At 36.9% G+C, this 14,827-nt stretch overlaps 2 protein-coding genes across 3 annotated transcripts in view; one reads left to right on the top strand and one right to left on the bottom strand.

Moving 5' to 3' along the window:
• Nucleotides 1-14,827, bottom strand: part of MTPN (myotrophin) — a 57,094-nt gene that overhangs the window by 10,639 nt on the left and 31,628 nt on the right. The window contains exons 2-3 of the mRNA XM_006734327.3: nucleotides 12,080-12,193; nucleotides 11,047-11,130 (exon numbers count right to left, since the gene is read on the bottom strand). Coding sequence (XP_006734390.1) covers nucleotides 11,047-11,130; nucleotides 12,080-12,193 — 198 coding nt within the window. The remainder of the gene's footprint in view (nucleotides 1-11,046; nucleotides 11,131-12,079; nucleotides 12,194-14,827) is intronic.
• The window catches only part of LOC145716470 (uncharacterized), a 190,846-nt gene that overhangs the window by 155,795 nt on the left and 20,224 nt on the right, over nucleotides 1-14,827 (top strand). For both annotated transcript variants that reach the window (XM_081800035.1, XM_081800034.1), the window contains one exon: nucleotides 240-360. In XM_081800035.1, coding sequence (XP_081656161.1) covers nucleotides 240-360 — 121 coding nt within the window. The remainder of the gene's footprint in view (nucleotides 1-239; nucleotides 361-14,827) is intronic.

The following is a 14,827-nucleotide window of genomic DNA, read 5'->3' as shown; positions in this document are numbered from 1 at the left end:
TGAACACTTTCAAGCTAAAAACATTGTTACAGAAACCAATTCCTAAGAGTATTCAACATTTATAAAGTTTCTATTAAGTGCTAGACATAGTTTTGATTGTTTTACTAGAACACAGTCATTTTTTTTTTTCCACATATTGTTTATGGCTGCTTTTCTGCTACAACAGCAGAGGTGAGCAGTTGTAACAGAGACCATGTGACCTGCAAGGCCTAAAATATTTATTATTTGGTCCTTTACAGAAATCGTCTGTCAACTCCTATTCTGGGGAATTAAAGAGAACAAGAGGCTGGTTCTCTGCATATTTTCACAACCTAGAGAGGACAAGGGAAAGGATCACGTATGCAAACATAATTCAGTGTGGTAAGTACAGGCATACCTCCTTTTAATGTGCTTCGCTTTACTGCACTTCACAGATACATATTTTAATAAATGGAAGGTTTGTGGGAACCCGGGATCAAACAAACCTATCAGTGCCATTTTTCCAATAGCATTTGCTCGTTTCATGTCTCTGTGTCACATTTTGGTAATTCTTGCAATATTTCAAACTTTCTTCATTTTACATTTTGGTGATCTGTGATCTTTGATGTTCCCGCTGTAATTGTTTTGGGGCACCACGAACTGTACCCATATAAGATGGCGAACTTAATTGATACATGACATGCGTATTCTGACTGTTCCACTGACTGGCCAGTTCCCTCTCTCCCTCTCCTCCAGCCTCCCTATTCCTGAGACACAGTATGAAATTGGGCCAATTAATAACCCTACAGTGGCCTCTAAGTGTTCAAGGGAAATGAAGAGTGAGTTGCAGGTTTCTCATTTGAAATGTGGCGGTATGAGATGATAAAACGCTGACACGATGAGGTGCAGTGGGGTGAATGATGTAGGCATGGCCACATAGCATTAGGCTACTACTGACCTTCTGAGGATAGTCAGGAGGAGGATCATCTGAATCTGGACTGTGGCTGACCAAGGGTAACTGACACCGTGAAATGCACAACTCTGGATGAGGGGGGACTACTGTGCTGGCTTGTTGCTGCAGAAGAGAAAACTTCCTAGGCTTACATGGTAAGGAACTTGCTCAAAACCACAGAGCTATTAAGAAGCAGAACCGAGAACTAAAGTTGGGGGGGGGGTTGGTGTGGCACCACAGCCCCCCGTATATGTCATGACAAAAACTATTTAATAAGGATTGCAGACTAAAAGATCTAAATGGGTAAAAACAAGGAGCTTACAATGGGCTTATCTGTGTCTGAGATTTGGGAAACATTTAAAGAGTGTAACAATTGGCTTCATTACTGAGGTGGTAAGATTTGTGGCTGTATTAATCCTGACAGTGCAGTTCCTCCTTAAAGCAATTCAGAAAGACACTGCTGAGTTCTTTGAGAGTCACCTGTCCTAAAACATTTTTAAAACCAGACTTGCCTATGTTAAATGGAACAGAACTTCGGGGTTCTGAGCTATCATAAAATCTGTGCTTGAGAGTATGGAAAGCTGTCTAGGTTTTATTGGGGTGGGGTAGGGAGTAATTAGAGTGAAAAATGGTTCTACCTGCAAGCATGTACTTGTTTATGCTGAGAAGGGGGACTTCCCAATCTCTGGATCTTATCCACTGGATTCTCCATTCAAGCAGCAAAATCTGTACCACAGACACTTTCAGAATTTGACGATGTTGCTATTTGAGAAGGGTATTTGGTTTTTATCATTAACTGGCTGCTTGATTTTTTAAATATAACACAAATACGTTTAGCAAAGGGCGCCTGGGTGGCTCAGTCGTTAAGCGTCTGCCTTCAGCTCAGGTCATGATCCCAGGGTCCTGGGATCGAGCCCCCGCATCGGGCTCCCTGCTCAGCGGAGAGCCTGCTTCTCCCTCTCCTACTCCCTCTGCTTGTGTTCCCTCTCTTGCTGTCTCTCTCTCTGTCGAATAAATAAATAAAATCTTTAAAATATATATATATATATTTAGCCAAAACATCGATGTTATAAGATGGTCTTCTAAATTTTCTTAAACTGTTTAGTATTTTTTACTCTTTAGAGCAATTGTACATTAAACATTAATAGTTTCACTTCCTTTTTATAAAAGGAAGGTATCTCACATTATCCTACTCAAACAGGAGCAGGCAACGTAGAGTTGTCTGAAACAGCCAGGAGTCACCACAATTAGTGCTGCACAATCAGCGGTCCCCTATTTGTCACACGGTTATAGTAGACTTGCTAAGGAGGGAACTTCTTTGACACAGTGAAGCAGAGAAACAATGGAAAACAAAAAACGCCCAAGTTTCTTTGGATTTCTTCGTCTCAGATACAGCCTAATGTGCTAAACACCACTAATAACAAATGACCATGTATAATAACAACTGAAGTATGCTGGAGGTTTGTTAATCTAGGAAAACAGTAATTAGCATGTTTTCAAACTTGGATTAAATTTTCAATTCACAAGATTTTCATTCTCACATGCTAGAGTACCAACTTTTTCTATTTGTTTAAAAGAATTCTCATTCTCACAGGAAGTTGAGTGGTCATTTTTAATAGCAGTATGTACTTATATAGGGACAGAATATGAACACACACCAGAGTGGATGACACAGTTTTACCTTGTCTACATTCTAAATTATAGCAAACGTAACATCTTTAAAAGAGGAGTAGAAGTAAACATTTAAATATTTCCCTTTTCCCCACACTGGTTTATTTAGAAGTGGTTTTTCTTAGGATCAGGAAACAAGGATACTTCTTAAAATCCAATTATCAATTATATAAATCATAAGGCATTACATAATTATAAGGAATTTTAGTATTCATATAGAAATGTTGATTTAAGTTAGATAATACATATCCTAACAATATAGGAAATGTCTAACATGATAGTGTATTAATGCTACAGGCAAACTTTCAAAGAACTGTATCTTCAACAGACAAACTAGATTTAAAACAAATTATACGTATACCAAAATACATGTAGCTGGGAAAAAGAAATGAATTTTGGACTTATGAGAGTCCACTGGCTAATAATATAATTCAAGAGTATCATTTCGTGATTAACTCTCTTCTAAGTAATGTGTTCATGAAACAATGCTATTATTCAGGCAGATGAGATTTTAGGAAGATCAGTTCAGTAATAAACAATGAAAATTCCAGATCACTGTCCTATAAGCTCTTGTTTGGCTGCATTGATAATAAAACTTTTCAACAAGCAAGCATTAGCACAGGTGAATAAAAGCATCCAGAATGATAAGATACATTCTCAACTTGCATCACTTAGGAAAGATCATTTTCCCACTGAGGGTTAGAGTTTTAAGACGATGTGTGCTATAAATTTCAAACTATTCACGAGCTAGAAGAGGAATCTGCAAACTGTGACCCAGATGCTTGTTTCTGTAAGTAAAGTTTTACTGGAATGCAGCCATGCTTGTCATTTCTGAACGTCTATGGCAGCTTTTTAAAATTATAGTTGACACACAATGTTCCATGAGTTTCAGGTACACAACAGTTATCGGACAACTCTATACGTCATGGTTTGCTCACTGCAAGTGTAGCTACCATCTGTCACCATACAACCCTATCCCCACAATGCCACTGACTATATTCCTTTGCTGTACCTTTCATCCCCATGACGTATATGTTCCATAACTGGAAGCTTGTACTCCGATTCCCCTTCACCCATTTTGCCCATCCTCCTACCCCATCCCCTCTGACAACCACCAGTTTGTTCTCTGTTAATTATGAGTCTGTTTATGCTTTTTGTTTTGCTTCTTAGATTCCACATAAGTGGAATCATATGGTATTTGTCTTTCTCTGATTTCACTTACCATTATACCCTCTAGATCTGTCCATGTTGTTGCAAATGGCAAGATTTCTTTCCTTTTTATGGCTGAGTAATATTCCATAGCGCACACACACGTGTGTGTGTGTGTGTATTTCATCTATCTATGGACACTAGACTGCTTCCATATCTTGGCTATTCTAAATAATGCTGCAGTAAACATGGAAGTGCACATACCTTTCCGTATTAGTGTTTTATTCTTCTCTGGGTAAATACCCAGTAGTGGAATTATTGGATTGTATGGTATTTCTGTTTTTAATTTTTCTAAGAAACCTCCATACTGTTTTCTACAATGGCTGTATTGATTTACGTTCCCACCAACAGTGCACAACAGTTATTTTTTTCCATGTCCTTGACAACACTTGTTATTCCTTATCTTTTTGATACTAGCCATTCTGACTGGTATAAGGTATTCTTATCTCATTGTGGCTTTGATTTACTTTCTCTAATGATTAGTAATGTTGTGCATCCTTTCATGTGCCTCTTGGCCATCTATATGTGTTCTTTGGGAAAATGTCTATTTGATTATTTGGGTGTTTTTGGTGTTGAGTTGTAGGTTTATATAATTTGGATATTAACCCCTTACTGAACATATTTGTAAATCTCTCATTTGGTAGGCTGCCTTTTCATTTTGTTAATAGGGTCTTTCACTGTGCAAAGGCTTTTTATTTTGGTGTAGTTCTGTTTATTTTTGTTTCCCTTAGAAAAATGTTGCTAAGGCCAATGTCAAAGAGATTACTATTTTTTTTTTCTGGGAAATTTATTTTAGGTCTCACTTTCAGGTCTTCACTCCATTTTGAGTTTATTTTTTGCACTTGATGTAAAAGTGGTCCAGTTTTACTCTTTTGTTTGTAATTGTGCAGTTTTCTTGTCATCATTTATTAAAGACTTTCTTTTCCTCATTGTATATTCTTGCCTCCTTGGTCATAGATTTACTGACCATATTAAGCATGGGTTTGTTTCTGGGCTCTATTCCGCTGCATTGAACAGAATGTATGTATTTCTGACATACTGTTTCATTATAGCTTTGTAGTATATATCTTGAAATCAGGAGTTGTGATGCCTCCAGTTTTGTTCTTTCTCAAGACTGCCTTGGCTATTCAGGTTTTCTGTGATTCCATACAGATTTCAGTACTTGCTCTAGTTTGTCCACTTCTCTATCACAGAAGTCGGTTTCACACTCTTGCTTGGGCTTCTTCCTCCTCTGCTGCTGCTACATTTCCCAGGATGCTTCTTGACCCTGCATTTTAACCTGTTTCACGTGTGTCCTTTCCCTTGTCTCTTCTCCCCAGTTTTACATAATGTTTTTCATGTACTTTTTTTCATCTTATAGGTTGTTATTTAACAATCTATAGTAGTTTATTTTTTTTTACTTTAGTGTTTGTTTTGTATTTTAATATTCATTTAGATTTATTCACATACTCATTTCTTGATTATTATTCTTCTTGCATCTCAGTTTTTCTCTTTGGGTTTAATTTGTTTCTTCCTGAAGTGCATCCAAATCTTCACTTGTTACTCAGGGTGCTGACCACTTCTGGGCTTGGAGCAGCCTTGGATCAGCTCCTACCTTTTCTAACAAAACTCTTTTGCTCATTTTGGGGAATGTTTTCTTCTTCAACCCCATCCCCTCTGCTTTCTGTGTCTCAGGATTCATTATAATTTCTTCTCTAATGAACTGCTTCTTATATTTCAAAGCAAGTATTGATTCATTTTAAAAACCACTTTTCTGTCAAAGGAGGGCAGAAAGGGGATACCATGGCATGTGTTCATACCTCAATCTTGAAGTGGAAGTTCTACATGTATTCATCTTTTTAAAAAAATTACTAGCTCAAAAATAAAAAAATCAGGCCAAATAACTTTTACCTACAGAAATAAACGTGTTTCATTTCTCATAACTGTCCCTGACTATAATTCTGCTAGGGAAAGAACATGGACTTACGAGCCATAATTCTGGAACAAATCTCAATTTCATTATATTTTCTTTGACGTTTGGTAGATACTTAACCTCCCTGAGCCAAATGGTTTCCTTATCTATAATATGAAGATGATTATACCTATGTATTTGGGTTGACAGAAATTAAAGGAGATAATATAAACAAAGTGCTTAGTACATATTATGTTCTCCACAGATGAATTAAATGTTTTTAATTCCCACTTGTGTCATAAACTTCATCTTCCATTGCATGAAATTGAAAACAAAAACTTGGCCAGTAAGTGATCTAGCGTATCACATAGTTTGATTTTGAATATTCTAGTTACCCTCTTTCTTTTGTCTTTGTGGTTTTTCTTTTTACCCCCATTAGTTGTAATCATACTGAGTTTTTAACTTTGTTTACTTTGGCTTTTTTCCTATACTAATGCTATACCAGCTGGATAATATATTAAAAATGTCAATTTGGTAAACTTTTCAAACTAAGTACTTTTAAAATGAATTCATAATAATCCATAAGGATTCAAACTTTTGATAAAAGGCAGAACCAGATTTCATAATACAGACATTGATTGTTAACGAAGTGCTCTGGAACAGCCTTATTTTAGCAACTAAGGATTTTTGAAAGAGCACAATCAATTTCCAAAAAAAATATTTGGCTAACAAAACTGTAGGGTATCCATTAAAGAAGCTTATGCAATAATAAAAAATCAAAGTAATTTTGAAAAAAACAGAACTAAATTTTACTATGCCACTTTCATAAAGGTTAAATAACAGCTCTGCATGGGTACAATTGATCTGCCATTAACAGAGCCATCTCTGAATGTCACTTAGCTTCCAAAATCAAGGCTCAGACACAAATAAAAGAAAAAATAAGCTAGTTAAAAGTCAAACAACTCAATCAATAATGTAGCAACAGTGTATATAATTACAGAGACCCTTCTAAGAAAATCTATTAGGGCCTAATGTACATGCAGATCAAGGCAGAAGATTCTTTAACAATGGAATCTTACAGTCATGTCTCAATGACCTGGAGCATCATGCTTTGGAAATAAGGAATACCAACGATGATTTGGGACTTCTCTAGCGTAACAATAATTGCTTTGTCCTGTGAGGAAAGAGAGGCTTATCAGAAAGAAATACAGAGCCTTGAGATATGGCTAAAAAGAAAGAGCATGCTTAGGAGCATCTCATTTAATGATCAGAGCCTAAGCTAAAAAGGATTCTTTTTTAGCTTTTTTAATTAGGTTTATATTAGGTTTTTATTTTCAGAGACCAAAACAGATGGGTAGAATAATATCAAAGGTGAGGAACAAATCTTGTTTTATCTTTTATTCTGACTTATGAATTTGTATTTTGGGCTGTAATTGACATAAAATTTGTATTAGTTTATGATTTGATACATACATATATTGCAAAATGATTACCACAATAAAGTTAACATCTATCGCCTCCTCACAGTTTTTTTCTTGTGATGAGAACTTTTAAGATTTACTCAGTAATTTTCAAATATATAAGACGGTATTATTACTGTTTCTTTTACTATATACTTAGCAGACAGGTTGAGGCCAGGGGAATTAAGTCCATGCTGATGAACAGAGCTGAGTAGCGAAGAGAAATCAGATCCTGGTAATATGACTTAAGCACAGGGTCAGGCGGTGTGCCTCAACTGTAGTTATGTGAGTCAACAAGATCTTTTTACTGTTTAAGCCTATCTGAGCTGGGTTTAGTTACATGCAATATAAAGAATTCTAACTAATAAAATACTGGAATTACATAAATCTTTAACAAACTGTAAATCAATACTTGTAGCCTGTGACAACCAGTTTTTAATATGGTAAGCAAAAATATTCTCCCAGGGATGAAATGATCCAGTAGTTTTCGAAGGTACTTTATTTTTTTTTTTTGAGGAGAAAAAAAGGTTTTTTTTATTCTGAGCTTCCCATAGCAAGGGAGTCAGCCACCAAGCCTTGCATTCTGGCAGACTCAAAGGCAGGTGGGGCAAGTGGAAACACAGAATAGTGATAAAAGGAAGACTTCCGGAAGCTGTGAGCTTTAAAAAAAATCTTTTCATGGGTGTGGGGGAGGAGTAAGACAGAGTGACGAGAAATCTTTGTGAGCACATCCTACCACAGATTCTGGGTCCACTACAGTGGCCAAGAATAATATTTTCATTTGTTTTAGCTTTGGGAGAACCACATCATTCATATCAGTATAATGTATAGTATCTAAAAATTACTGTTGATTTATACCCCCTCTCCCAAAATAAAAACCCAACCCCAAACCAGTGACAACCATACACTTAAAGAAATTCAGTAATGGTGTTTAACATGCAGCTATGGGGAAAAAACCCAGTTTTAGAGAACCTGAACTGCTTTCAGAACAGTTTCAATCTTTAAAAAAATTATCAATAAAGAGTTAAGAGACAAACGTGCTAACCTTCTTTCCTAATTTTTTCTAAATCCGAGAAGCATAAAATCCTCTTCAGTCTTAGTTAAAATAAGAGCTATTTATTGATCATTTATGTGTCAGATACTGTGGCAAAATGCTTTATATACATTTACTCATTTAATTTCTGTATCTTTCTTCCTTTGGCAGGACTTATTTTAAAATCCCAAGTGAAATGCTATAAACAGCATTTTCTAGAGTATGCCGTGAAATGATAAGCCTGGGATTAATATTGGTGCCTTGTTTTATAAAGATTTCTTGTCTTCCATCATTTGCAGGTTCCATCTAATACAGCTAGAATGATTGCAACTGACTGGTTTGTTGAGACTGGAATCTGAACTCCATCTAAGAGTTAACACTAGGCAATTCCAAACTTACCAGGACCCCAAGCATATCAAGACACCAGATGACTTGGAGGGCCCTTATTTACAGCAAACAGTCCCTAATAATCTCACTCGGTATGTACTACAGAAAATGAAGCTTCCACATTTCATACTAGGGCTACTCAAAGTATGGTCTGTGAACCTGGCACCATTAGTAGTACAGGACATTATCTATGTCACTAAGTACAATGCTTAGTTCAGCCAACTTTTTTCTTTTCTTTTTTTTTTTTTTAAAGATCTTATTTATTTATTTATTTGAGAGAGAGAGAGAGAAACAGCATGAGAGGGGAGAGGGTCAGGGGGAGAAGCAGGCTCCCCGCCGAGCCGGGAGCCCGATGTGGAACTCGATCCCAGGACGCCGGGACCATGACCTGAGCTGAAGGCAGTCGCCCAACCAACTGAGCCACCCAGGCGCCCCAGCCAACTTTTTTCATAGCAAGATATTCTTGATGAAGGAGACTTGACTGATTTAGATTCTAGCCCAAGCTTCTTACCCATCATGAACTGGTAACAGTTTGTGGACCAGCTATTTGGAATAACACTTGTTCTAGACCTCAATTTTAAATATGGCCTCTAGTTTTCTGTCCCTGATGCCACACACAATTTAACTGACCAACCAAATACTTAGCGTAAACAATGGAAAAAACAATAAAAATTAGCAATTTGAGTATCAAAAAAATAATAGGACACCTAGGAATAAATCTAACAGAAGAGGTGAAAGACCTGTACTCTGAAAGCTATAAAACTGATGAAAGAAACCGAAGATGACACAAAGAAATGGCAAAACATCCCATGCTCATGGACTGGAAGGACAGATATTGTTGAAATGTCTATACTACCCAAAGCAATCTACCCATTCAATGCAATCCCTATCAAAGTACCAACAGCATTATTCACAGAGCTATAACAAAGAATCCTAAAAATTGTATGGAACCACGAAAGACCCCAATTAGCCAAAGAAACACTGAAAAAGAAACACAAAGCTGGAGGCATCCACAATTCCAGACTTCAAGTTATTTCACAAAGCTGTAGTAACCAAAACAGTATGGTACTGGCCCAAAAATAGACACACAGATCGATGGAACAGAACAGAAAACACAGAAATGAACCCACAACTATATGGTCAATTAAACTTCAACAAAGCAAGAGAGGATATCCAATGGGAAAAAGACCGTGTCTTCAACAAATGGTGTTGGGAAAACTGGACAGTAACATGCAAAAGAAACCGGACCACTTTATTATACCATACACACAAAATCAATTCAAAAGGGATGAAAGACCTAAATGTGAGACCTGAAACCATAAAAATCCTAAAAGAGAACACAGGCAGTAATTTCTTTGACATTGGCCATAGCAACTTTCTAGATATGTCTCCTGACACAAGGGAAACAAAAGCAAAAATAAACTATTGGGACTACATTAAAATAAAAAGCTTCTGCACAGCAAAGGAAACCATCAACAAAACTAAAAGGCAGCCTACAGAATGGGAGAATATCTGCAAATGACTTAACTGATAAATATCAGTCAGTATCCAAAATATATAAAGAACTTATAAAACTTAAAACCCCAAAAACGAATAATCTGACTAAAAATGGGAAGACCATGAGCTGACATTTTTCCAAAGACGACATCCAGATGGCCAACAGACACATGATGGGTGATGTTAAACATCTTTTCATCAGGGAAATGCAAATCAAAACTATAAGGAGATATCACCTCACACCTGTCAGAATGGCTAAAAAAACAACACAAGGAACAACAGGTGTTGGCGAGGATGTGGAGAAATGGGAATCCTTGCACACTGTTAGTGGGAATGCAAACTGGTGCAGCCACTCTAGAAAACCATATGGAGGTTCCTCAAAAGTTAAAAATACAACTACCCTATGATTCAGCAATTGCACTACTAGGTATCTACCCAAAGAATACAAAAATACATAATTCAAAGTGATACACCCCGATGTTTACAGTGGCATTATCTGTAATAGCCGAATTATGGAAATAGCCCAAGCCATCAACTGAAGAATGGATAAGGAAGACACACACCCACAGAGGAATATTACTCAGCCATAAAAAGAATTAAATCTTGCCATTTGCAACAATATAGATGGTGTTAGAGAGTATTATGCTAAGTGCAATGAGTCAGAGAAAGACAAATACCATATGATTTCACTCATTTGTGGAATTTAAGAAACAAAACTAAAACGAGCAAAGGGGGGAAAAAAAAGGCAAACCAAGAAACAGACTCTTAACTATAGAGAACAAACTGATGGGTTACCAGAAGGGAGGAGAGTGGGGAGGATGGGGGAAATAGGTGATGGGGATGAAGGAGCGCACTTGTTGCGATGAGCACCGGGTACTGTATGCAAGTGTTGAATCGCTATATTGTACACTTGAAGCTAATATTACACTGTATATCAACTAAGTGGAATTTTAAATAAAAACTTAAAACAATTAGCAGTTGACCTCACCTTTGACAGAAGCAATTTCACACAGGAAACATGCCCTTCATAGACAGCAGACAGAAGAGGGGTAATATGATGTTTATCTGGAGCCTATGAAATAATGAGATAAAAAACCACTTTATTTTTCATTTCTCCCTTCTTTCTAGATTTATTTAGAGAATTATCAATGTTTCCCTACTCAAGTTTCCTGCCATTTAGAGAGCTGCCAAGACCCAAACCCATAAGCCGTATCTCCTTGGGTATCAGTGCAGTGAAGTAGAGGGCGCAGGGCTTTGACCTCAGCTCAGACCTTGACTCCGCCACTTACTGTACTATTTAACCTTTTTGAGCCCCAAGTTCCTCACTATTGTAGGAATGCCAGTGAGGTCCAGGAAGGGAAGAGGTGGGTACAAATTAGCCGCTGAAGAGGTAAAAGACTGCCACAATGGGGCCAGGTGACATGGTGTCCCCTGAAATGTGTAAAGTGGATTGCACTTGCTGTCATGGTTAAACATTTGTCCAAAACTCTGAAAAGCTATAAAAGGCAAGAGGCAGGAGATGACTGCTCCTGTCTGACCTTCTGCCTATTGACCTTTCTCCAAAACTGCAGTTTGGATTTATCCTATCACTGCAGAGTCCTATCCTCCGCTGCAAGACAGCAATTTGTTACCTATAGTTAGTTTTAAAAAGTCTGTTTGTTGGGGCGCCTGGGTGGCTCAGTCGTTAAGCGTCTGCCTTTGGCTCAGGTCATGATCCCAGTGTCCTGGGATCGAGCCCTGCATCAGGCTCCCTGCTCTACCGGAAGCCTGCTTCTCCCTCTCCACTCCCCCTGCTTGTGTTCCCTCGCTCGCTGTGTCTCTCTCTGTCAAAAAACTAAATAAAATCTTAAAAAAAAAGTCTGTGCTGCTTATTTAAAAAAAAAATTCCAGTTATATATTTCTAAGTTACAGGAAATTTGGTATAATTTCAGACTATATTCTTATTTTACAAGTCTGTAGAAAATAATTACCCAAGGCATACAACAGGATTTTTTTCTAAAATGATAATGTTCTTTACATACATTAATATCTGCTCCTTTCAGCAGCAGAAATTCCAGGATTTCAAGCTGCCCACAGTCTGCTGCATAATGAAGAGGCTTCCTTCCACCTTCTAGTGTCCGGTTGACATCTTCCCCCTTATAAGAGAAGCCAAATGAAAATGATATTTAGATGGATGGTAGACTGAAGATGGGACATGAAATACCCAGTATTTTCCCCTTCTTAAGGCGTAAGAGTTTCATGAAACAATTACATTTTCTGCGAAGTGAAATAAGTAAACAAGAAGTTGAAATTAAATTCTGCACAGTAGCACACACATTGTACGAAGGTAATTCAATCATGACTAGTCAAACTAAAGACAAAAGACAAAATGCTAACTGTCATGAAATACGTTACTGTGCTCTATTTCTAAGGAGTTCAGTCAGCATAAAGTCAAGATGTGGCCACAGAAGACTGTAAGTTCACATACTGAGAGTTTATGCTGATCACAGGACATGTATTGAAATTCAAGGAAAAGCATCATGACTTCGAAGGAAGCAGACATCATTATCACAAGGTAGTAGTATTGCTACTAAGAATCATTTCCTTCACTTAACATTTATTAAAGCCCTGCTATATGGCAGGCACGGTGCACACAGACAAAGGTGAACAAAATCAGACGTGGCTTCTGATTGCAGGGAGCTAACCATCTTGTGTGGGGAGGCAGATATTAATCAAATAATCACATAATTAAACAATGTCAAAATATAACTGCTATAAAGGAAAGGAACTCAATGCTGTACAAATACTTATCAGCAGAATAGGACTTAATCTTGGTGATGGATGGGGAGTGGGTCATGTCAGAGAATGAACTCAAGGCCTCAAAAAAAGTTTTCATTCATTGAGAAGATTCTAACAATAACCAATACAACCAGCCACTATGGATTTGGTACTGTGCTAGACACATAAGCTCTCATCTTTAAGCCAACCTAAAAGGAGAAAATCTCCATTTAATAAATGAAAAGTCTGAAGCTAAAAGAAGTTAACTAACTTTTTACTGTGGCTTAGTAACAAGTGAGATCTAAACTCATATTGCCTCCAATTCAGTATTTGCCCATCTTTCTTAAGCAAAGTTCAGATTTTTAGAGTAACAACATGTCTGAAGGAACTTATTTTCTTAACTACTATTCACTTATCTTAGTTTGGTCAATTCATCAAGCCATATTCTGAATCAAGATGCTCAAAACCCTATCATTCCATGGCCATTATATGGATATAGAAGAAAGGTGTACAACATGCTTAAAGTCACTGGTGATGAAGTTGAAGCTCCAACTCTACTACTAATTTGTGGGACCTTCGACTGGTTATTTTCCAAATCTGTTTCCTCATCTGTAAAATGTGAATAAAAACGCTTAGACCTCACAGGTTTTAGTGCATCATTAAGCTACTCCATGCAAAGTACTTAACATAGTTTCTGATACTAGCACTAAAAGACTATCCAAAATTGAGTTAAGGCAGGTTTCAGCATAATGGTTGAAATTCAAAGGTATGATTTAATGTAATATACTTGCTATTCAGAAACAAATAGTAAGGGCAACTCGGTGTGCCACTGTAGCCTTTATTCACAACTGCACAAGTGAGAGGCTTTGAGGCAAACGGAGATACTGCTTCAGCGATTCTCAAATGTAACTAGTTTTCCTTACATTATTAATATTTCCTTTCCATTATTAATATTAACCAGAGAGCATTAACTGGATAGGTGCTTTTTTCACTGAAAAGAAAGTATTGCTTGTAGTAAGTAATCAGTAAGACGACTTTGTCAAAAAGCTATATTCTGGAATCAAAATAAGTGGCATCTTCCTTCCCCACTTAGTCTAAGTATGGAAAATGTATATGAAATGGAGTTGTGAGTTTAAACTTTATCCTTTATCCCTGTAGACATATCTTTACAGTTCTTATTTTAGCAGACAAAAAAAATGACAATGTCAGAAAGGCTTTGTATGACTGACAGGAAAGAAAGGATCCTCTTCCGTGGAGCCTTAGCAAAAGCTGTATTTACAGAGAAATTTATAGTACTAAAAGACCTGTACTGGAAAAGTAGAAAGGCCTCAAAATAATGATTTTTGTACTTTCACCTTAAGAAACTAGAGTATTACACACACACACACACACAAAACCAACCTAGAGAGTATTATGCTAAGTGAAATAAATTAGCTGGAGAAAGACACATACCATATGATTTCACTCATATGTGGAATTTAAGAAACAAGCAAAAAAACCAAAAACCAAGCAGAGGTTAAAAAAAAGGGGGGGGCAAACCAAGAAACTGACCCTTAACTAAAGAGAACAAACTGATGGTCACTAGAGTGGAGGTGGGTGGGGGAATGAGTGAAATAGGTGATGGGGATTAAGGACCACACTTGGGATGAGCACAGGGTGATGTATGGAAGTGCTGAATCACTATACTGTACACTTGAAACTAATATTACACTGTATGTTAACTGGAATTTAAATAAAAAAACTAGGGAGAAGAAAAAAGGTTTATGGAAATCCCTATACCTTCTGCTCAATTTTGCTGTGAACCTAGGTGCTCCAAAAAATAAATTTTTAGAACAGAAAATTAAATTCAAAGTAAGCCAGAAGGAAGAATAAAAGAGCAGGAACTAATGAAACAGAAAACAAAAAAGTAATAGAAATCAAAAGCTGATTCTCCGAGATCAATACAATTGATAAATAATCTAACCAGAGTGATCAGAAAAATAAAGAGTGAATACACAAAGTGCTAATACGAG

Source organism: Leptonychotes weddellii, chromosome 12, assembly GCF_054177405.1.
Source record: "Leptonychotes weddellii isolate Sample4059 chromosome 12, ASM5417740v2, whole genome shotgun sequence".
NCBI classification, from domain to species: domain Eukaryota; kingdom Metazoa; phylum Chordata; class Mammalia; order Carnivora; family Phocidae; genus Leptonychotes; species Leptonychotes weddellii.
This window is presented reverse-complemented; position numbering and strand designations above follow the sequence as displayed.